The following is a 25,725-nucleotide window of genomic DNA, read 5'->3' on the forward strand; positions in this document are numbered from 1 at the left end:
CACTGTATTCCTATTGGAGTTCAGTTACAGGAATATGGCATTTATGATCATGTTCTTTTGCTTCCCCGTGAGGTTCTTGCTTTTTTTACATTTGTACCACATGTTACTTGATCTCACCCCTCCTTGTTTATAGGTTAAACTCACATGATTCAGATGTGTGCTGTACCCTGTTCTTGGCTATGGCCTCTGCCACCTGTCTTTAACATGGGCACTCATGAGTCATCCAACAATAGGACCAGTGCCTCCTCAAGCTCTGCTACTTCAGGGCCTGTGACTTGCTGGGCTTCAAGTTCCTGCCAGCCATGCATCCCGTCTGCGGCAAGCTTTTCTGTTGCCACTGCAAAATGAAGCTAGTGCATATGGCATTGGCCATCAACCAAAACAGATTGTCCCTTGGTTCTGGGGTCACCAGCCAAGGTCCACCTACAGGATCTCTGGCTTTGGCCAGGGATCCATGCTACCTCCTGGACACAGATTGAGATTAAGAGTGAGAAGCAGTTTGCTGTGTGTTCTGCACTATTCTGCATTTCTTCCTGCCTCTGGGCCTTTCTCCTTCCTGGTAAACCTTTGTCAAGGTCCGCACCATGCCTCATCACTGTCAAGCCATTGAGTTTTGTCTAAGTTGCTGTTGGCCCAATTGGCTTCCTGGTCAACAAGGACCTCAAGAACTACCTGTGGACACAGGCCCTCTGCCAGTGCATGAGATCCACACCTACCCTCTCCAGCCTTCCAGGAACCCTACTGGCTGCCGGACTGATGGGCAGGCTGGTATGTGTGGACATGCGCTCACCGTCATCAAGCTGTGGCTTCAGATGTGGCCTTGTGTTATGTGGAAGATTAGTGCTATATGCTGCTTATTTTGTCTCTGAGTAAATCTTACCATTTTCCCCATTTTTTCGCCTAATGGAAAAATAGAGCTGTACAATCTGCTTTTTTGTCCTTAAAGTTTTTCCCTCTTTATTACCAACATTTTCAACATGTGCAAAGTGGAGAGACCCCATGTGCTGTCACCTAGCTACATCATTTATCAATTATGGTCAACCTGATTTTATCTGCATCTCCCTCTCCCTGCCTGTATTGTTTATCAAAAGTCCAAGACACTGTGCCAGTTCAACCAGGACCACTTTGGGAGACTAAGACACTCTGCTGGTGGTGATAGTGGTGGGTGCACTATCACTATTCCATCAGGTCTGCTTTTTGCTTTTCATGTTAACTAATGATGTTCCAGAGATGGGCCTCAGATATGAAAGTCTTCATAATTTACAGGAAGTCTCAAAAAGTGATGAGGCTGCATTTTCCCTGCATCCACAAGAGGAAAGAGAGACTGCTCTGTTGTAAACTCTTTCAAAGACTTATCTATCAGTCTTTGATACGGTGCTTACTTGAGATCTTTCACCAGAATAACAGTCTTTTTTCCACCTGTAAGATGGAGACTTTGTGTGATTGTTACAATTATCAGCATGTCCTGGTCTCATGATATAACAATGATCTTGAAAGTAAATTATAATTTGGAAATTGTTGCTGTGTTCTGTGAAAATAACCTCCCAAAAGTAATCAGTAACTGGTTGTCTTACTTGGTAATTTGGCACTCTGGTAATAATGCAATTATTTCTTTGTTTTGAAACACTATAAATAGTTGTAAGCTTACTTGCATGATGGAAAAAAAATAAAAGCTTGAATCTCTAAAAAAAGAAAAAAAAACTCAACATTCAAGAAGCAAAGATCGTGGCATCTGGTCCCATCACTTCGTGGCAAATAGATGGGAAAACAATGGAAACAGTGACAGACTTCATTTTCTCGGATCCTAAAATCACTGCAGATGATGACTAAAGCCATGAAATTTAAAGATGCTCCTTGGAAGAAAAGCTATGACAAACCTAGACAGCACATTTTAAAACAGAGACATTACTTTGCTGACAAAGGTCCGTCTAGTCAAAGCTATGGTTCTTCCAGTAGTCATGTATGGATATGAGATTGGACCATATAAAAGGCTGAACACTGAAGAATTGATACTTTTGAACTGTGATGTCGGAGGAGACTCTTGAGATTCTCTTGGACTGCAAGGAGATCAACCGGTCAATCCTAAAGGAAATCAACCCTGAATATTCATTGGAAAGACTCATGCTGAAGCTGAAGCTCCAATACTTTGGCCATCTGATGTGAAGAACTGACTCCTTGGAAAAGACCCTGATGCTGGGAAGGATTGAAGGCAGGAGGAGAAGGGGACGACAGAAGATGAGATGGTTGGATGGCATCACTGATCCAATGGACATGAGTTTGAGCAAGCTTCAGGAGATGGTGAAGGACAGGGAAGCCTGGCATGCAGTGCATGGGGTTGCAAAGAGTTGGACATGACTGAGCGACTGAACAGCAACATGGGAATAAGAGCCAAGAACAAGCCTAGTTTAACCCCACTTAGAAACCAAAGAAGCCAATTTAAGAAAAATCTAGTTTAAGAAGAGGGATTAAACTCACACATTCAATCACAATACTTCCCCCTTGTTTAATAACAAAATCATGAAACTTCCCTGGTGGTCCAGGGGCTAAGAATCCATGCAGAATCCATCCCAATGCAGGGGACCTGAGTTCCATCCCTGGTCAAGGAACTAGATCCCACATGCCACAACTAAAGATCCCTCATGCTGAAACTAAAGATCTGGCAGGCTGCAATGAAGAAGATTTTGTGTGCCTTGACTAAGACCCAGAGCAGCCAAATAAATAAATAAATTTTAAATAAATAAACACAAATTTTTTTTAAAAACCTAAATTGCAAAAATGATTTTTTAAAGAAATAAACCCAAAGCAAATTCCCTGGCAGTCCAGTGGTTAAGGATCCACATCCTCATTGCCAAGGGCCCCAGGGTCAATCCTTTATCAAGGATCTGAAATCCACAAGTTTTGTGGTACAATCAGAAAAAAGAAAGAAACCCACAAGTACAGGAAGAACAGGGCAGAGACAGCAACAGCAAAATATTAGGTTGTGTGGTAAGCAGCTTAACTGACCCCTGGAGCTGAACAGAAGGGGGGGCGGGGCAGGGCGGAACTGGAAAGTAGAGTGAGATTGAAATCCTTTTGAAATGGAATCAGGACATTCATATATTCATATCAAGGGAAGGAGGCAATGCGGGTCAGTGGGCAGAAAAGATTCAGAGCCCAGGTTCTTAGTCAAGATGAGCAAGACTGGGAAGAGGAGGAAGGGGGGAGTGGTCAGAGGGGTGGGAGGGGACCTCTCACTAAGCGGTCCTGAGTCAGCAGAAAGCAGAGTAGAGTGTTCATGAAGGATTTGAAGATTTTGACAACAAAGGCAAAAATGTGAGGAACCAAGCCTGAATTCAGGGATTCCATGGCTGCACGCAGAGCTGGCTCAATCACAGTAGTTGTCTGCGATGGATTTCTGTGCAGTAGGGTGAGGGGGACACAGGGTTGCATGCCAAGTAGACAAACAAGGGGCCGGGGGACTCCAGGGTAGAGCTTGAAAGGTTCATCACTAGTGTAAAACCAACTGGAAACCACAACATTCAATATGTAAATTTCATTGTCAGAGCTTCTCCAAGGGTACATAAGCCCTGGTATGTTGCTACTCTTTTCTCTTTCACTCTAGAAAGTAAAAAAAAAAAAAGAAAAACCAGAACAAAAGACCTGCCGCCTTCATGTCTTCGTGGAAACAAGATGTATGTGTTTCTGTGCATGTTCAGGCACTCAGTGGCGTTTGACTCTTTGCAACTCTTTGGGCTGTAGCCTGCCAGGCTCCTCGTCCATTGAATTTCTCAGGCAAGAATACCGGAGTGGGTTGTCATTTCCTCTTTCAGGGGATCTTCCTGCCCCAGGGACTGAACCTGAGTCTCTTGCATCTCCTGCACCAGCAGTCAGATCCTTTACCACTAGCGCCACCTGGAAAGGCCCAGAAACAAGATGAGTGTCTACATTTTCCAAAGCAGGACCAGAATTTCAGGTCAGAAGTACAGCTTATGTGTTTGCACGTGGTTGGGCAAAGGACTTTGCTTCTCTCAGCATGTCTTTCTTCAGAAATGGATGGAAATAGACACAGCCCCAAAGCAGCAAAGAAGCAGTGAGTTCTCAAGTGACCTCCTCTGTCTCCCTCCTTCTGGGCAAATGGGGGCCATCCTTGCCCCTTGGGAATTCAAGTCAGATGTCCATTTGTGGCACTCTAGCCAAGAGAATAGCAATTGATCAGGTTCTGATCACCAAAAAATGTGGCTCAAGAATTTCCTCCTCACCTTTTGAAATATCAGCTTAAGTCTAGTAAAAAGGACAGACACTATAATCCTAAGGAGGAAGGAATCAAGCTGAAGCCAAAGAACCACACCTACTTTGGACTTTACTGTGAATGATGAGCTGGAAAAAATTTTGAACCACAGACTTCTGGATGGATTATCAGATGCAAACATTCAGGAGGCAGGTAGGGAAGCCCTCAGTCCTCAAACTTTGCAAAATTGTGTCACTGTGTCTCTGACATGTTGGGTGATTTTCTGTATGGTACTGATGGGAGACAGACCTTTCAAATAGGCTGGTTACTTGTGTCAAATTAAAAAAAAAAAAAAAAAAGGTGTTTCTTGAAATGCTAGACCTGAGAACACTGATCAGAAAGCTTCTCAACAGTTTTCAGGATGACTTATACACATGTATTTCGTCTTTCTCTCTTTTGTTTTTTCTTTCTCTCCCTAGGACAGATGAGCCTGGTGGGCTATGGGGCTGCAAAGAGTCAAACACTGAGCCGCTGAGCACACACACACACACACGCCATGAGCTGCTGAGAATTTATTCTAAGAATCTGACTTTGTTGGCAGCCACATGGAAAGCAGCTTTAGTGAAGAGTTTTTTGGAATGCTCCCCTAAATTTTCTGTTTCCATCACTCATGCATAAATCTAAGAACCCCTCAGACTAGTTTATTGACTATTTTTCCTTAGTAAATCAATCTTATCAAGGCCCATCCTGGACACTCTGTAGAATGGTAGGTCCTCACAGTTGCTTCTAAGACATCCTTTGCCTTCAAATAATAAAAAACATACACATTAAGGTTCTCAGCCACTTTTCAGTGATCCATATGATGTTACAGCAAACATCACAACAACCATTCCTATTGATCCTACTGTGTGTGGTCAAAAAAACTAGCTTTTGCACAACAGTTCTTATAACAAGCATCTTTTATTAGTAGCAAATTCTGCTTTTAATAGTCATTTACTTACATGCTTCACTTTCAACCTCTTATTTACTCACTTAGGAACATACATTTTTCAGCCCCCACGTCACACCCACATATCCTACATTGTTAAAACAATATCTCCTATACAAAACAGGAAAACTCCTACCTTTTTTGCACTCTTAATTTAAAGATTATTAAAACAGTATTTGAATGACAAAGAAAAATTAAACATGTATATATCATTTAAAAATTATATTTACAATTGCACATGACTATGGAGAATTCTACTTGATGATATCAAACTATCGAAATTGGTACAGCCTTAGTGTTTCTGAAAATCAAAAAATGAATATATTCCCATAATTTTTAAAAATCAAATAATCTACAATAGTACAGTAGAAAGAGAAGACATGGCTCCTCTTTCTTCCACAACTACTGTAATCAATTTTAGGAGACAATTACTCAGCACAATTGATTGTACTTCCTTCTGCAATTAGCCTCTATTCATATCCATACATATTCAATTAAAATGGGATCATAGTATCATACAATACATACCATTCAGCCTATATCTTTGCAATCACCTTCTTTGTGACTATGCAGAAACCTACTTTATCCTCTTATTGGCTGTTTTGTGCTCCATTGCAAAGCTCAGTCATAATTAGTTTATGTTGAAGATGTCAGTTATTTTCTCTTCTTTTACCTTTTTTTCTAATTGGAGGATAATTGCTTTACAACGTTGTGTTAGTTACTATAAGCTATAAGTGAATCAGCTCTAAGTATACATATATTCCCTCCCTCTTGGGCCTCCCTTTCCCCCCACCATCCCACCCCTCTAGGTCACCCTTAAGCACCAAACAGCTGCCTGTGCTATGCAACAGTCTCCCCCTAGCTCTTAATATTTATTTTACACACAATATATGTCAATGCTCCTCTCTCAGTTCATCCCATCCTCTCCTTCCCCTGCTGCATCCACAAGTTCATTTTCTATGTCTACATCTCTATTCCTTCTTGCAAACAGGTTTATCAGTACCACTTTTCTAGATTTCATATATATGCATTAATATATGATATTTTTCTCTTTCTGACTTACTTCACTCTGTATTACATACTCCAGGTTCATCCACATTACTCCAAATAATCCAATTTTGTTCCTTTTTATGGATGAGTAATATTCCATTATATATGCCTACCACAACTTTTTTCTTTTACTTTTTAAGCAACATTTCATATGCAGTCTTGTATATAGTATTGAGCCTACTTCAGAATTACTATCACAATTTCTTTTGTAAAACTTACTATTACCATAGTCAGTATTAACCCTTGGTCCTTTATAATTTATCGGCCCTGATCTAGTCTTGATTTTTCAACTATTTATGGTTTTTTTGTTTTTGTCTTTGTTTTGTTGTTTTCATTCATTCTGCAAATGTTTGTTGAGCATTTACCAAGTGAAGATACTAGACTAGACCTTCCAAATATAAGGCAATGAAACATCAAACAGCTTACAATCCAGCAGGGCAGAAAGAATCTAACTGCAGATAAGGGCAACTAGGTGTTACAGGCTCAGTGACCTGCCTCTGTACTCTACAAAATTGAGTTGTTTGCTGGGAGATAATCCCAAAGAAAGGCAATCCCAAAGAATGCTCAAATTACTGCACAATTGCACTCATCTCACACGCTAGTAAAGTAATGCTCAAAATTCTCCAAGCCAGGCTTCAGCAATACGTGAACTGTGAACTCCCAGATGTTCAGGCTGGTTTTAGAAAAGGCAGAGGAAACAGAGATCAAATTGCCAACATCGGCTGGATCACTGAAAAAGCAAGAGAGTTCCAGAAAAACATCTATTTCTGCTTATTGACTATGCCAACGCCTTTGACTGTGTGGATCACAATAAACTGTGGAAAATTCTGAAAGAGATGGGAATACCAGACCACCTGACCTGCCTCTTGAGAAACCTATATGCAGGTCAGGAAGCAACAGTTAGAACTGGACATGGACCAACAGACTAGTTCTGTATAGGAAAAAGAGTACGTCAAGGCTGTATATTGTCACCCTGCTTGTTTAACTTATATGCAGAGTACATCATGAGAAACACTGGGCTGGAAGAAGCACAAGCTGGAATCAAGATTGCCGGGAGAAATATCAATAACCTCAGATATGCAGATGACACCACCCTTATGGCAGAAAGTGAAGAGGAAGCCTCTTGATGAAGGTGAAAGAGGAGAGTGAAAAAGTTGGCTTAAAGTTCAACATTCAGAAAACTAAGATCATAGCATCCAGTCCCATCACTTCATGGCAACTAGATGGGGAAACAGTGGAAACAGTGTCAGGATTTATTTTTTTAGGCTCCAAAATCACTGCAGATGGTGATTGCAGCCATGAAATTAAAAGACGCTTACTCCTTGGAAGGAAAGTTATGACCAACCTAGATAGTATATTAAAAAGCAGAGACATTACATTGCCAACAAAGGTCTGTCTAGTCAAGGCTATGGTTTTTCCAGGGGTCATGTATGGATGTGAGAGTTGGACTGTGAAGAAAGCTGAGCACCGAAGAATTGATGCTTTTGAACTGTGGTGTTTGAGAAGACTCTTGAGAGTCCCTTGGACTGCAAGGAGATCCAACCAGTCCATCCTAAAGGAGATCAGTCCTGGGTGTTCATTGGAAGGACTGATGCTGAAGCTGAAACTCCAATACTTTGGCCACCTGATGCAAAGAACTGACTCACTGGAAAAGACCCTCATGCTGGGAAAGATCGAAGGCAGGAGGAAAAGGGGATGACAGAGGATGAGATGGCTGGATGGCATCACTGACTCGATGGACATGAGTTTGAGTAAACTCTGGGTGTTGGTGATGGACAGAGAGGCCTGGCCTACTGCGATTCATGGGGTCACAAAGAGTTGGACACAACTGAGCGACTGAACTGAACTGAACTGAATCCAACAGAAAGTCTCTCTTAAATTGAGTCTTGAAAGATAATTGGTTGTTCACAAGTTAAGGTAGGTGAACAAAAATGTTTCCAAGAAGAGGGGAAGCTATGTAGAAGCTGGAGGTCTCAGGAGAACAGTAAAGACTTTAGTATGCTGAAGTGGGAATGAAAGTTAAAAGGGAAACAGGACTGGAATAAGTAGAGCTGGACTCACAGCAAAATGAGGTCTTCAGGGCCCTTGATGGAGTTACCATGGAAACATCAAGGCATGCCACAATTCTCTAGCAGCTCCAAAGACAGCATATACCCGGTTCAGCTCATTGTGGCATGGTGGGTACCCCTCCAGCTCTACCTGTCCTATGACAAGAGACAACTAACCAAGTAAAGTCTACTTTTCTACTCTTTTGATCTTTGTTTTTGTTTCATGGGCCATCTACAGCTTCACTCCAAAATATATTTCGGAATAAGACATGGGCCTTGGTTTGATATATTAATACATTTAGTCTTTTTTTTTTTTTAAACAACATGGTGGCAAAAGAGAGGTTCAAATAGAAAAAACATTATTTCAGTATTATTAACTGAGAAAAGCTAAGAAGTTTCATAATGACATTGAATGAGGTTTTTCATGTGCAAGCCCACCCCCCCTCACCCCAGGAGAAGGTATAAAGAAGTACAGTTTTTAAAATGAAATTATTTACAAAACAGAAATAGACAGAAAACAAATTTATGGTTACCAAAGGGGAAAGATGGGGGAGAGATAAATTGGGAGTTTGGGATTAACAGATATACAATATTAAAGAGATAAACAACAAGGTCCTACTATATATAGCACAGGGAAATACATTCAATCAGTTCAGTTCAGTTTAGTCTCTCAGTCATGTCCAACTCTTTGCAACCCCATGGACTGCAGCACACCAGGCCTCCCTGTCCATCACCAACACCCAGAGTTTTCTCAAACTCATGTCCGTTGAGTCGGTGATGCCATCCAATCATTTCATCCTCTGTCATCCCCTTCTCCTCCTGCCTTCAATCTTTCCCAGCATCAGGGTCTTTTCAAATGAGTCAGCTCTTCCCATCAGGTGGCCAAAGTATTGGAGTTTCAGCTTCAACATCAGTCCTTCCATTGAACATTCAGGACTGATCTCCTTTAGGATGGCCTGGTTTGATCTCCTTGCAGTCAAAAGGACTTTCAAGAGTCTTCTCCAACACCACAGTTCAAAAGAATCTGTTCTTCAGCACTCAGCTTTCTTTATAGTCCAACTCTCACATCCATACATGACTACTGGAATACCTTGTAATAGTGTATAATGGAAAAGAATGTTAAAAATAATATATATGTGTGTGTGTATAACTGAATCACTTTGATGTATCTAACACAACACTGTAAATCAACTATGCTTCAACTGTCTAAAAGTACAGTGTTTTTTTAAATGAGCTTATCTTTCTTTCTAATTTATATTCAATCTGCTTTCCAGTAAATAGGTAAGCAGCAGTCCAGATGTGGGAGATTGCTAACATATGGGACCATTTATTTAGGCCATAGACATAAATAAATCATCTAGGATTTTAGAATTCACCTAAGAATGACAGACATTCTCTATCAGAGAAGCCCCAGGGCCTCCACACCTGCTTGAGTTGGGAGTTAAGCTTCAGCGGCTTGACCCAAAGCTCTGTTCCCCTTTAGTGAGAAGGGTTTTTATACAGCGAGATAACATACAGCTATCACTGTGGCGGACGTTGGGTCAAGGAACCAAGCTGGAAATCAAGCGTGAGTAAAATCCAAACTTTCCTTTCTCAGTTGTCTGTGTCTTATGATCCCTGTGTCTCTGAAATGATCCGTACATTGACTCTATGAAACCAGACTCTGCCATCCTCCAGGGCAAAGTTACAGTTCATCTGTAATCAAACAGGAGAACTGATTGCACATTTTCTATGAAGAACCAGTCAGTCTCTGGGTGGGAATAACTTGCCTGAGTGATAGTTTCAGAAATGTATTGGTGAGCAAAGGATCTGTTCTGAAACAGAGCTTTGCTCAATGGTCAGGAAGGGAAAGGGTTTTTGTATAGGAACAAGGTTAAGAGGAACCATTGTGTGAATACTTTCGGCGGAGGAACCAAGCTAGATATCAAAAGTAAGTATTGTTTTCAGCTAATCCTTTGCTGTTTCTGACTAATTATTTACTTTTTGTTCCTTTTTGCCTGTTTTCATTAATTCAGTGTCAGGGCTAAAACAAATTTCATTCCCAGGTTAGGTACAGAGGAAGGAAAGGGAAATTCTCCCATAGGAGTCTAGCTGATGGTAAATTTAGGATTAATTTGAATGTAATTGGGGAAGGGGGCTTGATGCCCCTTCAGGGTAGGTATTTGTACAAGCGGAAATTAGGGAATCACTGTGGTTCACTCTCGGCCCAGGGACCAGAGTGGAGATCAAACGTGAGTACATTTTTGTTCAGTTGTTTGTGAGACTTTTGTCCTCTTGTATCAGTGAGCAAATTTGTGACATTTTGGTTACATGAGTCATGCCTGGTGACCCAAAAAGTAAAAGAGAGAAAGTCAGAAGACAGTCAATTTTTAAGCTGAACAGACAGCCAAATCATTGAATTTGTAAAGAGAGTAGGGTTTGTGGAGAGAAAGGCAGAGAAATGGCTGGATTTTTCTGTGGATTGGGCTTTTTCCTGTGATTGGCTTCAGAAGGAGGTTTTTGTTAAGGGGGATATATCAGGGACATCACTGTGAATTACGTTCGGCAGCGGGACCAAGGTGGAAATCAAACGTAAGTGCAATTTTCAACTCCTTTTTCTTATAGAGCTGTGAAATTTGGGAGTTTTAATGCTTGGGATATGAGTTGAGGTCAGTTTTGAAGAGAATGGGATTCTTCTGAAAAATCAGATGAGTCGGGCGCTGGAAATCAGTTTGTCTCAAGGAATAGCAAAGAGCTAGTTAGTTGATGTGGCACCTAAATGGCCAGATTTTCTCTGTATCTGACCATCGAAAGAGATTAGCAGCGAAAAGCGGTTTTTGTTGAGAGGAAAGTAAGTTAAATCTGTGGATCATCTTTGGCCAAGGGACACATTTGGAGATTAGACATAAATAATTTTTCTCTATTACCTTCTGAAATGTGGGTCTAAATGCCAATATGGACTTTTAGAGGCTTAAATATGGGTTTTGTAGAGATGGGTAAATGAGAGTATTTCAGATTTATTATCAGTTTGAAAAGTTAAACTCAGCTCCAAAACTGGATTTGTAGACAAAAAAGATTAATTTAATCTAAACCAAATGACTCAAAGGGGAAAAAAATAAGTGTCGATGAAAAAGGACACTTTTTCAAAGATAAAGATGTTTAGCTTTTAAAAATCAGAACAGAGACTTAAATTTTTTACATTTTAAGATTTGTAGAATGTCCCTGGGATAGGATATGAAAAAATTTCAAATATCTCCTTAGAAAGGAATCTTTGCAGCTCTAAAGAGCCAAAGTGAATTAATTTTCATTGAGATTTGCCAAATATTGTACTGATTTTTGCTAGATGTACAAAACAAAAAAGTAGAGAAATGTGTTTGTCTTCTCTCTCTGTCTGATAAATTATTTTATACCAATAAAAATTAATGGAATGCACTAAAAAAATCAGTAAGACGTTAGAAAAATATACTTCTCTATGTTAAAATTTCTGCTTGATTGAGAATCAGCAGCAGTGTTATTTTTAGAGTCTAAAATGAGTGATAAACTGTCAATATTCAGAAATGCTATAGGGGATCTATACCTTGACAGATTACTCTTTTAAAAAAAAAAACAACAAATTTCTTTGTTAGACAATACTAGAAATGTATAAATGCATCTCCTCTTTTAAATGAAGGAAAGAGGGTTGTTCCCAAAAACTCAGCTTTGAAGAAATTTGTTTAGGAGAAGGAAAATAAAATAATTGCACTTTTTAGATGCTCACGGACGTTAAAAAGATAGGAAATATTTTAATGAGTATGATTTTTGTTATTACTTGGTGGTGTCTTGGTACCGCTGTGGAGGCCGTGGCTCTGCTAACGTGGTCTGTAGACCTCACGGCTGTCTTTAGACTTCGGGGCGGTCTTCTTTCATGATTGAACGATGTTGGTGGCCAGGCCCTTGGGCTATAGTGGCCGTTCACCCGGCCGCTAAAGGCCGCGAAAGGCATGGCCAACCCCGTGATCGCCCATTCAGCTGTGTTATGGCCCGCTTTCCTGACACAGTGATACGAATCATGTCGCTAACAGTAGAGAACAGAAATGTGATGGACACCAGCTAACATGGGGAAAATAGGGAGAAGCCTGATTTTTATCAGCAATTCCCAAAATAAAATTTATATTTTTGTATCTGCTTAATAAAAATTTCCAGTAGGGGTCTATAAAGAACTTAGTTATTTTTTCAGTGATCTATAATTATTTCAATATTCTCTCATCAAATATATTTAAGTAATAAATGTTCAATCAAAATGAAATATATATAAAAGTTAATATTATATATTTATACATACATATAATTTTCTCTATATACATAAAACTCTTTTAGGGCAAAATTCACACCAGCAAAAATCTAACTGAAGACTAGCAATCTGGCCATTCAGGTTTTGATCAGTTAACTTTTACTGAGTTAAAAGTTCAAACTAAATATCATTATAGGTATATTGCTGGAAAAAAATAAGATAAATTTGTGATGTTTTTAATTTTCAGAAATGTAATGGCTTCAGTAAGATTATATTTCAGGTGTACAAAATATCTAAATGTATATAAATGCCATTGATAAAAACTCAATGGCATTTTTTATAAATTTTTCATAAAAAATAGAAAAGTTTAAAAAAGTAAAAAAAAAATAATAATAAAAAAATAAATAAAAAATAGAAAAGTATTTTCCAACCCCCTCATTCCATGATAGAAAATTTTTAATCTGGGTGTTTTAACCTTTAAAATCATTTAAAAATTTGTTGTTGTCATTGTTGCTTACTCTGGCTAATTTCAAAAGTGGTACTTGAAAAAGACTATTTTTGGTTTGCAGACAACCTGACAGGACTATTTTAGGGCCATTTAAAAACTCTTTTCAAACTGTTTAAACTATGCAAGTATTTTAAACTGTTCTAAAATAATTTAGGGCCTTTTAAAAATCTTTCAATGAATTTTAAATTCTATTAAAAAGTTAGTACGAGGTCTTACAAAAATTTCCATGTCAAATATGATAATTGTTTAATATTTTAATGCAGGATAGAATGTTTAAAGCTACCAAGGATTGACCCAAATAGGAGTATCTTCATAGGATATTTCATCTCCTTTTTTTCTAGAATTCATCTTATTTTACTGCATAGGCTATTTTATAAAATTCTCTGAAAAAAAATAATACAAAGGGTAAAAGAAAGGAAAATATCAAAACATTAAAAATTAAGTATCTGATATTGAACTGCTTGGTTAACATGGAGGTTTATAGCTTTATAAAATCTGTTCACTTATCTGTGACTTCTCCCAGGAAAGAATTCTTAATTTGTTATTTAATTCATGCTCTCCCATTCAAGAACTCAAAGGCCTACCAAGGGGATTTCTAGCAGGCCATCTGGCAGCTGCTCACAGTCAAAAGTGAAGCTCATCAGTTTCTCCTGGGCAGGTGGCTGAAGTTACAGTTGACCCTGCGAGTCTGCCTGAGACTTGCCTCATATGGCGACAGTCATAAGGCCAGGGCTGGGGGGTCTCACTTTGAGGCCTTTTGCAAGGAGTGGGAGAGTTGCTGACCTGATCACAGAGGGTGAAGGGGTTGACACCCACACATACACTCTTGGACCCAGACTCAGAGTTTGGGGCTCACTCATGCAGGGTGAGTCTCACCCCAACATGCCCAAAGGAAACCCAGAAGTGGAAGACAGCCTGACATCACTGCACAGGACTAGGAGAGGCAAGGGGGAAGTGATCTTGTTAGATCTGTTCTCACTTCAGGAGGGTCTGATGAAGTGGTTTTGTTTCTTGCCCTCTTGCACTGGGTTCCCTTGTAGGAGGCAGGGAACACAGATGAAGGAAAGAAAGATAAGGTCAGAAAACTTAAAACTCTTTTCAAACTGCTTAAACTATTTAAGTATTTTAAACTGTTCTAAAATTATTTAGGAATTAAAAAAAATCTTTTAATGAATTTTTAAACTCCATTAAAAAGTTGATAGGGCTTCCCTGGTGGCTCAGCCAGTAAAGAATCTGCCTGCAATGTGGGAAACCTGGGTTCGATCCCTGGGTTGAGATGATCCCCTGGAAGATATAAGGACTTACAAGAATTTCTATATCAAATATCCTAATTATTTAATATTTTAATGCAGGAGAGAATGTTTAAAGCTATCAAGGATTGACCCAAAGAAGAGTATGTTCATGGGATATTTCACTTCATTTTTTTGTAAAATTCATATTATTTTGCAGCCTTAGAATGGCTGCAAAGAGTACAAAAAATTCAGAGCTTTCTTAAGGAATAGGGGCTAAGGGGAAACTCAAAATCATGGCAATTGTGAATTTGCTTCCTGACTTCCCTGGGTGGCCCTTGGATACTACAAAAAAAGCATGCAGCTCTCTGCACATCTGTCTTTTGCATTTCCAAGGTCATCCCCAGACAGTGCACCCCAGTAGAGAACTTCACTGTTACTCAAACACCCTTCTCTGTTCTTCCGTCCTCAGGGTCTGATGCTCAGCCATCCATCTTCCTCTTCAAACCATCTGACGAGCAGCTGACGACTGATACTGTCTCTGTCGTGTGCTTGGTGAATGATTTCTACCCCAAAGATATCAATGTCAAGTGGACAGTGGATGGGGTTACCCAGAGCAGCAACTTCCAGAACAGTTTCACAGACCAGGACAGCACGAAAAGCACCTACAGCCTCAGCAGCACCCTGACACTGCCCAGTTCAGAGTACCTAAGCCATGACGTCTATGCATGCGAGGTCAGCCACAAGAGCCTGACTACCACCCTCGCCAAGAGCTTCAATAAGAACGAATGTTAGAGCAAGAGGTCTATAGGCTCCCCAGTCACCTGGGCTAATTCGGTCCCAGCCCCTCACCCCTCCTCAGGCCCTTTTCCCACAGATCAGCCCCTATTGCAATCCTCTGACCCATCTCCCCACCTCATCCCCCTCCCCCTCTTTGGCTTTAATCATGCTAATGTTGGGGGGACAATGAATAAATAAAGTAAATCTTTGCACCTGTGATTTCTCTCTCCTTTCTGATTTAAGGGTTTTTGTTTTGTTTTGTTTTTTAACTTTTTATTTTTGGTGGGGGGGGCACTGCTGCACTGGGTCTACCCACTCCAGTGTACTTGCCTGGAGGATCCCATGGACTGTGGGGGCTGGCAAGCAATAGTCCCTAGGATCACAAAGAGTTGGACTCAACTGAAGGGACTTAGCACACACTCACGCACTGGGTCTTTGTTGCTGCACGGAGTTTCTCTAGTTGCAATGAGCAGGGGCTACTCTCTAGTTGCAGTGAAGGGGCTTCTCACTGAGGTGATTTCTCTTGTTGTGGAGCATGGGTTCTAGAGCATGCGCGCTTCAGTAGTTGCAGCACATGGGCTCAGTAGTTGCCCAGCCACAGCATGTGAAATCTTCACAGACCAAGGATGAAACCCAAGTCTGCTGCATTGGCAAGCAGATTCTCAACCACTGGAGCACCAGGGAAGTTCCTTGATTAAAGGTTTTTAAACACTTTTTCTAATGATCCAGTTTATCTTCTAAGGAATTAAATATTGAGTTGATAAAAACCATACCATCATTTATAAAAATCATCAGCCTCCATTCTAGTCTACCCTACTTTAGCTACAAGATACTCTTTCATGAAACCCATAAGCCATCTATATTCATAGCCCTCTCCTGGGCCATGGTATGAGAGGCTTGCTTCTTTTTTTTATTATTGAAATATAGTTGATTTACAATGTTGTGTTAGTTTTAGGCGTACAGCAAAGTGATTCAATTGTCCGTATGCATATATGCACTCTTTTTTAGATTTTGTTCCCATACAGGTCATCACAGGGTATAGAGTAGTTTCCTGGATTTACAATAAGTTCTCTTTAGTTATATATGTCATCGGGATTGAGACTAGTGCCTCTTTGATTTCCCCTTCACAGCAGGCTTCAGAGCCCTTTTCAGGGTAATGGTTCTTATGATCACATATTCTTTGATCCAGTTGAATCTAATTTACCAACAGAAAATCTTTCAAAAGAAGGGAATGGCTAGAAACAGAGTCATTCATTGTGACAAAACAATGATAATAATGTGGATGAAGAAGCAATAGGGAAATATTTAAGTCCATTACGGCACTTTGACTTAAGGGAATACGATGCCTTCATTACATTTTAAATACAATACATATTGAGGGCCTCCTATCGGCCAAAGAGGGCTTCCCTGGTGGCTCAGAGGTTAAAGCGTCTGCCTGCAATGAGGGAGACCTGGGTTCGATCCCTGTGTTGGGAAGATCCCCTGGAAAAGGAACTGGCAACCCACTCCAGTATTCTTGCCTGGAGAATCCCATGTACAGAGAAGCCTGGTGGGCTACTGTCCACAGGGTCGCAAAGAGTCGGACACGACTGAGCGACTTCACTCACTCACTCACTCACTCATCGGCCAAAGACCCCATTAAATGTTTCCACAACCTAATTTAGTTTTTAGTACACTACACAGTTAAAGTGAAAGAACGTGAAAGTTGTTCAGTAGTGTCCGATTCTTTGTGACCCCATTATAGTCTATCGAATTCTCCAAGCCAGAATACTAGAGTGGATAGCCGTTCCCTTCTCCAGGAGATCTTCCCAACCCAGGGATAGAATCCAGGCCTCCCGCATTGCAGGTGGTTTCTTTATCAGCTGAGCCACCAAGGAAGCCCAAGAATACAGGAGTGGTTAGCCTATTCCTTCTCCAGTGGATCTTCCTGACCCAGGAATCCAATCGGGGTCTCCTGCATTGCAGATGGATTCTTTACCATCTGAGCTACCAGAAAACACAGTTAAAACACAAAATGTTTATTAAAGTGTAAGTCAGGTTCTATATAGCTGAGAGATATTCATACCCTAATACCTACCAATCCTGCCCTTGAATGAACATGTCCCTGCCCACCAAAAAAACTTATGTAAGAATTTTTCAGAGCATCTTCATTCATAAAAGCCCCAAACTAGAAATAATCCAAATGTCCACCAACAGTAGAAGGAGTCATTAAATTGTAGCATGCTTGTATATTAAACTATAACTATACCAAACAATATAGATGACTCTCATAAGTATGACAATCAGCAAAAGAAACCAAACACAAAAGATATGCCCTATATTTTCATCTATGAAGAGTTCAAAACCAGGAAAAATACAATTATAAATTGGGATAGGAATTACTTTGGGCTAAGATAGTGCCTAAGAGAATATAAGATGAGGCTTCTTATATTCTTGGTAATGTGAAGCATGCCATTTTGTGAAAATGTATTGAGCTGTGAAATTATAATCTGTGCACATTTCTGTATATGCATTGTACTTCAAGATAAGCTCACATAAATATCTTATACCCAATTTACAGGTAAGAGAGGTTAAGAGGAATAAGTAATAGGTCAAAGCCACACAGATAGTAAATGGTGGGCCAAGGATAAAATCCCCACCTGCTTAATTCTGCTCTCTTGACACCTATACAATTCTGCCTTCTGGAGCTTAGGGTGCTGCACAGAACAGAAAGTCAAATGCTACCTTCTCAGGAACTTCTCCATTTGGAAATCAGAGGCATACATACATAAGCAGCAATGGAATGGAAAAGATGTTCAACTATGGGCAAAAGAATGTAGTTAACCTGACCCAGATATTAGGATCCTATGAATGAAAAGTTATGTGTTTGGGAAGCAGGGAGGTCAGGAGGAGGCCACATATAAAACCAACCTTGACTCTCTTTCCCCACTTCTGTGCAGGCATCCTAGCCTCTCCCATCTCATCTACTTATCCATCCAACAAACATTTACTGAGCACCTTTTTCAGCTGATACCCTAAAAGAGGTACACAAGTAACTAAGATGGTGTCCTTTCCCTCAAGAACTTTATAATCCAGTTTTTCTTCCATTTTTTCCCCTTCCTTTGTCTGTACTGGAGAAAGTGGGAAAGGACTCTCATGGGAAAAGAGGGTAGGGAGATGACATTGACATTGTCCATCTTGAGAATATTTATTATTATCAAGTCTCTGAAATTTTGGAGGGCTGAACAAAGTTCAGAAAGACTCAGTAAGGTCCCTTTAAATGACATAAACTTTCTCATCCATCTCTGGAGGCAAAACTCAACAGTCAATGGCACCTCTAATACCATGCAAGGGTCTTTTCATAAAGCAAGACTTTGAAGACAGACCTGCTCTGACTCAAGGAAGTAGAAACAGGTATTATGGGTTGACTTGTATCCTACAAAAAGATATGTTCAAATTCCAGCTCCCATTCCTGTAAAAGTGACCTCATTTGGGAATAGGGTTCTTGCAGATATAATCAAATTAAAGTGAGATTATACTGAAATGCTGGTAAAGATGCCCTGAAACTGGATCTTTCATCCATTGCTGGTGGAAATGTAAGATGATACAGGCAACACTAGAAAATAGTTTGCTGGTTTCCTGAAAAACTAAACAAAATACACCAGCAATTGCATTCCACAGCATTCATCCCCAAGAAATGAGAAAGTATGCATACACAAAAACCTGTTCGTAGTTATTCATAACAGTTTCGTACGTAATAACTAAAAACTGCAGATCCCTCAACATGCCTCTCAATGATAGGCTGAACAAATTGTGATAATTCCATTTCATGAATACCATGTAGCAATAAAAAGAAACAAAATATTGATATATATGCAACAACTAGGATGATCCTGCTGCTACTGCTAAGTCACTTCAGTCATGTCCGACTCTGTGCGACCCCATAGACGGCAGCTCACCAGGCTCCCCCGTCCCTGGGATACTCCAAGCAAGAATACTGGACTGTGGTGCCATTTCCTTCTCCGATGAATGAAAGTGAAAAGTGAAAGTGAAGTCGCTCAGTCGTGTCCAACTCTTAGCGACCCCATGGACTGCAGCCTACCAGGCTCCTCCATCCATGGGATTTTCCAGGCAAGAGTACTGGAGTGGGGTGCTATACTGAGTGGGGGGGAAAAAAAAAGCCAGTCTCAACAGGTCACACAGTACAAGATTCTTTTTACATAACATTATTGTTGTTGTTGATGTTGTCGCTCTTTAGTCACTCAGTCATGTCTGACTTTTTGTGACCCCATGGACTGCAGCACACCAGGCTTCCCTGTCCTTCACCACCTCCCAAAGCTTGCTCAAACTCATGTCCATCGAGTCGGTGATGCCATTCAACCATCTCGTCTCTGTCATCCCTGTCTCCTCCTGCCCCCAATCTTTCCCAGCATCAGGGTCTTTTCTAATAAGTCGGCTCATCAAGCTCTTCGCAGCAGGTTGCCAAAGTATTGGAGCTTCAGAATCAGGCCTTCTGATGAATATTCAGGGTTGATTTCCTTTAGGATTGACTGGTTTGATTTCCTTGTAATCCAAGGGACTCTCAAGAGTCTTCTCCAACACCACAGTTCAAAAGCATCAATTCTTCATCACTCAGCTCTCTTGAAATTATAATACTATCGAGGTGGAGAACAGATTACTGGTTGCCAGGGGTGAGGGATGGTGGAGGAAAAGAAGACTGAATGTAACTATAAAGGGAGAACTTGGTGGGCATCCTTGGTGGTCTAGGGGTTAAAAATCTACCTGCCAATGCAGGGGGCTCAGGTTCAATCCCTTCTCTGGAGTATTCCACATGCTGTGAGGCAACTAAGCCTGTGCATCACAACTACAGAGCCCAAGCTCACTCTATAGAGCCTGTGCTCTGCAACAGGAGAAGCACCACAGTAAGAAGCCTGTATACCGCAACTAAAGAATATCACCGCCACAACCAGGTTCACAACTGCAACTAGAGAAAGCCCAAATGCAGCAACCAAGACCCAGTGCATCCAATAGTTAATTTATTAATTAAAAATTTAAAAAAAATACGAGGAGAAATTGGTGATAAGAGAATAATCCTATTTCTGGATTGCAGTAGTGGTTATATACATCTAGAAATGTGATAGGACTTCTCTGGTTGCTCAGACAGTAAAGAATCTGCCTGCAATGCAGGAGACACGGGTTGGATCCCTGGGTCAGGAAGATCCCCTGGAAAAGCTAATGGCAACCCACTCCAGTATTCTTGCCTGGAGAATCGCATGGACAGAGGAGCCTGGCAGGCTATAGTCCATGGGGTCTCAAAGACTCAGGCACAACTGAATGACTAACAGTTTCACTTTCAGACATGTGATTAAATGACATAGCATGATACATACACATTGTAGTGATGTCACATTGCTGAGTTTGATATTGTGCTGTAATTATGTAAGAAGTAACCACTGGGGGAAATAGGTGAAGAGCACACCATACATCTCTGTTCTGTCATTGCAGCTTCCTATTAATTTCTAATTTTTTCAAAATGAATTTTTTTTAAAAAGTGAGGTCACTTGGAATTAAGGTGGTCCCTAAATCCAATGCCCAGTGTCCTTCTATAAAGAGATTAGACATGCAGCAACACAGGGAGAAGGTCATGTGGAGATGAGAGCAAAGATTGGAATAAAGTAACTGCGAGGTAATTCACATCAAGGTTCACTGCGCGTGTGTGTGTGCTCAGTCGCTTCAGCTATGCCAGACTCTTTTCAATCCTACGGACTGAAGCCCACCAGACTCCTCAGTACATAAGATTCTCCAGGCAAGAATACTAGAGTGGGTTGCTGTGCGCTCCTCCAGGGGATCTTCCCAACCCAGGGATGCAACCCATGTCTCCTGCATTGCAGGCGGGTTCTTTACCGCTGAGCCACCAAGAAAGCCCCCCAAGGATCACTGGGGAGCCAGAGAAGCTAGCAAAGAGGCTTGTGGTGGCTTCTGCCTCAGAGCTTCAAGCAGGAACCACTTTAATTTCAGGCTTCTGGCCTCCAGAACTGAATAAATTTTTGTCGTTTTAAGTCACCAAGTTCGTGGTATCAGGTTGGCCAAAAAGTTCATTCTGGTTTGCCCGTACCATCTTGTGAAACTATTTAGGCAGCCCATTACTTTGTTGGGCTTCCTTGGTGGCTCAATGGTAATCCACCAGCCAACGTAGGAGACACGGGTTTGGTCCCTGAATCGGGAGGATTCCCTGGAGGAGGAAATGGCAACCCACTCCTGTATTCTTGCCTAGGAAATCCCGTGGACAGAGGAGTCTGGTGGGTTACAGTCCATGGGGTCCGGCATGACTTAGGGACTGAAGAACAACAACAACTGCTTTGTCACAGCAGCCCAAGCAAACTAACATAATGGTGATAGCAGGAATGAGAGTTCAGTTCTCAGCAAACGTCCATCTGTACAGATGAGTCAGCATCAGAAAATCACTAATGCTCTTATTGTTTAATAGGACAAGGAAGCTGAATCAGCCCCATGAAATGACAGCATCAAAAAGGAAAATGGTTTAGGGAAATTGCAAAAACCAATAGTCTATAGATCTGTGGCACCTTCTATGGGAAGAAGAGGCCAGGCAGCCACCTGGGCTCACTAAAGTCCAGCGTCTCAAAAAAATACAAAGAGACTTACTAGGTTGGGGGACACAATGAAAGAGCTAGGTCTTGGAACTGTCAGTGCTTGGACCAGGTACAGTGTAAAAAAACAAACAGACAAGCATCTATCTTCACTTCCTCTTTCCCTTTTCTCTTTCACTGCTCATCCTCCATCGATCAGCATCTGCTCCTGCTTCCTCCTACTCTATCTCCCTTTTGGTCCCCCAATTCTTTCTCTCCACCATCCATTTCTTGATTGGTTTTTTTGTTACTATTTCTTAACTCACCCTCTTTTCTCTCTTTCGTTTTATCCAAATGATACATTTAATTATCAACTTGCTTAAGATCCTATGGGGATGTGGGATGTGTTAGCACCAAATCTAAGACCCATGGTTAATTATGGAAAAGTCTTTTCTTATTAAAAAGAAAAAAGTTAATAGAAAGTTACAGCACAGTTTTGAAGCTACTCTAATGTACATATAGACATTAGAGCTGGAAAAAAAAGACTCCAGGATCCACAATCCATAGCTTTGTCTTAATTTAATGCAAATGTCTTTTATCATACAAACCCAGAGGGGAAATGATGCATCCGAGAGTCCATGGGGTGGTTCTGTGGGTGGAACTGGTGGCTTAGGAGTGGTGGGTGGAAGTAGAGGGCTAGCCATTGGACTATCCCAATCTTGTGACACTAGATATTTATTATTATTCTAAACCCACTCCCAACTACCAGGAAGTTTTGGTTCTTTTAACTGTGTCTTAGTGTACATGCAATCCACATGCTGCTTTCAAATGTCCAATTATTTTTATTTCCAAATAGGTGATGCCCAGCTCCATGCCATAGACGTGGACCTCTTTTCTCTCACAAATGATTGATATTCTCATGCTTGGTAAGTCTCAAACCCTGTTGAAACACTGTCTCTGCCCAGGACAAAAATAGCAACCCGGCTGAAGGTGGGGATATGCCAGTGTAGGGTCCTCCAAGTTTTCCTTGAGAGACTTCCTTTTCTCATTCTTTTATTCAGTATTGACTGAATGCCTAAAATATTGCTGGCACTGTTTTAAATGCTGGAGATACAACACAGGTAAAATTCCCTGCCCTTGTGAGGATTATAGTCTAGCTGCAGAGATAAATGATAAATAAGATTAATACATAAACAATATCTTAAATAATTGATATGTATTAAATAGAAATTTATAGCAGAGAAAGAGAGCGATGATTGTTAGAGTGAGGTTATAAAGCTCAGATCAGTCATGAGGAATGCTGTCACTAATAAGGTAACATTTAGATTTAAAGACCTAGATGAAGTGAGGAAGTGAATCATGGTAGGTGGATAAGATCATTTTAGGCAGCGGGAAGAGCAATGGATGAAAAGTCCTAAGGTGGGTGAGTACCCAGTGTTGACGTACAGAGTCACAGCGGGAGGGGCAGGCCCTACAGGCTCCCGTTGGGTACAGGAAGTAAGACAAATGTTGGTGGATTTTGAGCAAAATATTTTCACATGACTTATACATAACAAGACTTTCTTGAGCGCTCAGATGAGAATACACTGTCAGGGGTGGGATGATGGCAGGGATGGTAATAGGACCCCTAGCTAGGAGTTTACTAGAATAACCCAAGGCAAGAAGTCATGCTGCTTTGAAAGCAGGACTAACAGGACATGCTGACAGTGTGGGTGCAGAAAAAGACAGTGGAGACAAGGTTGCATCCAGGATTTTCTGCCTCAGGAATTAGAAGAATGGAGTTGATTTAATGAAATGAGGACGCTTACAGAAGTTGCAGGTCTGGGAGAAAAGATAGGTGCTCAATTTGATCCATCTAGAATTAACTTTTGCATAGAGTATGAGGTGTGAGAGTTAACATAAATTTTTTTTTTCATACAGATATCCAGTTGCCCCAGCACCATTTATTTTTAAAGATTTCAATTTTCTCTGTTGGATTACTTTGGCACATTTGTTGAAAAAGTTAACCATAAAAGTGAAAGAAAAAGTGTTAGTCACTCAGTAGTGTCCAACTCTTTGTGACCCCATGGACTACAGCCCGCCAAGCTCTTTGTCCATGGGGATTCTCCAGACACTCAGCATTCTTTATGGTCCAACTCTCACATCTGTACATGACTACTGGAAAAACCATAGCTTTGACTATACAGACCTTTGTCAGCAAAGTGATGTCTCTGCTTTTTAATAAGCTGTCTAGGTTTGTCATAGCTTTTTTTCCAAGGAGCAAGCGTCTTTTAATTTCATGGCTATGTTCACCATCCACATTGATTTTGAAGCCCAAGAAAATAAAATCTGTCACTGTTTCCACTTTTTACCCATCTGTTTGCCACGAAGTGATACCAAACATTACTTTTCCATCTTCATATGATTTGCCTTCCTCTCCTTTGAAGTGTCAAATCACTACCTCCAACATCCTCTTTTGTCTTTAGCTGAAGATGGTATTTAAGATGACGGTTTCAGCCATTTGGGCAAGTTACTCAGTTTTTCTAGATCTCTCCCATTTATCCATGTGATTAAACTATGTTTTCTCCTATTAATGTGTCTCAGGTCAATTTAATTGTCAGACCAGCCAGAAGAATCTAAAACAGTAGGGGAAAATGTCTCCCTTCCTGACAAAGGCTTATGAGAATCGTCTAGCAGAGAAAGAAGATTGGCGCTGTAGGAGAGGGAAAGAAAAATTGCTGAGGCATATGGAGTATGTGAGGTGGGAAAGGTGGAGCACAAGTGGAGATGTTACCCTTACCTAGGAACACAGACAGCTCAGCCAGTAACAGAAGAGAAGGGGGTGTCCACAGGCACTGATGGCATTAACCTTGCCTTATGGATGCACAAACTAAGAAGGTTATATAATGTGCTTAAGATTACAGAGTTCATATGAGGTAGAACTATGACTTAAACCATGATTACTAAACCCAAAACATCAGTTTTTCTCATAGTTTTGCACATGGAAGTTTCTGTGTAAGTTTTCGATGTTACTGGTTTGTAACAGTACTAGTTAAGCTTCAATTAACTTCTCTAATACTAACAAAGGGCTTCCCTGGTGACTCAGATGGTAAAGAGTCTACTTGCAATGCGGGAGACCAGAGTTCGATCCCTGCATTGGGAAGATCCCCTGGAGAAGGAAATGGCAACTCACTCCAGTACTCTTGGCTGGAAAATCCCATGGACAGAGGAGTCTTATAGTCTACATTCCATGGGGTCGCAAAGAGTCGACAGGACTGAGTGACTTCATTTTCACTTTTCAATACTAACAAAACAGTTGAACTTTACAGTGAATATGGATCTTTTCTCTGAATGAGTCCTTCTAAAAAAATATATGTTTTTTTAAACTTTTTATTTTATCTTGGGCTATACTCAATTAACAATTTTGTGATAGTTTCAGGTAGACAGCAAAGGGACTCAGCCATATATGTACATGTCTCCATTCTCCCCTAAACTTCCCTCCCACCCAGGCTGCCACGTAACATTGAGCAGAGTTTCATGTGCTACACGAGGGCCCTGTTGGTTACCCACTTTAAGTATAACGGAGTATACATGTCCATCCCGAATTCCCTAACTATCTCTTCCTCCCTGGCAGCCATAAGGTCGCTCTCTAAGTTGGTGAGTCTGTTTCTGTTTTGTAAGTAAGTTTATTTGGGAAAAAAACACAAGTTTTTATTTCATGATAGGCTCAAAGAACAAATGAAGAACAACCTCCAACCAGTAACAAAATATTGATGGTCAAGGTAGGAAACAAAAATTACACAGAGAAGACCTTCTGTAATACTGTTGGTGGCGCAACACATACCAAGTTGTAACAGATTTGTAACTATGATAAAGTAACGGATAGTAATGTCTCAACACTAACAGAGATCATGTCAATGAATCCACCAACAACCCATTTGTAGTTTGTATTATAAGCAAACTAAGACTTAGAGTACATACGGCCTCCAAGGTCATTTTCTAAGTCAGGAAACACTAAAATCTCTTTTCAAACTCAGGCAGCCTGATCAAGAGCCCAAATTCTAAAATGCAGTCCCTTGAAAACTACTATTCATGGTTGCAATTTTCAGTGGCAAAGAATC

At 40.6% G+C, this 25,725-nt stretch overlaps 1 gene segment (V, D, J or C); it reads left to right on the forward strand.

Annotated features, from left to right (window-relative positions):
- LOC110132584 (immunoglobulin kappa constant-like) overlaps positions 1–15,278 on the forward strand; it is an 87,407-nt gene extending 72,129 nt beyond the window's left edge. Inside the window, 1 exon segment of the C gene segment in view lies at positions 14,752–15,278. Within this exon segment, the coding sequence occupies positions 14,752–15,074 (323 nt within the window).
- The last annotated feature ends 10,447 nt before the right edge of the window (positions 15,279–25,725 follow it).

Source organism: Odocoileus virginianus, chromosome 2, assembly GCF_023699985.2.
Source record: "Odocoileus virginianus isolate 20LAN1187 ecotype Illinois chromosome 2, Ovbor_1.2, whole genome shotgun sequence".
NCBI lineage: Eukaryota > Metazoa > Chordata > Mammalia > Artiodactyla > Cervidae > Odocoileus > Odocoileus virginianus.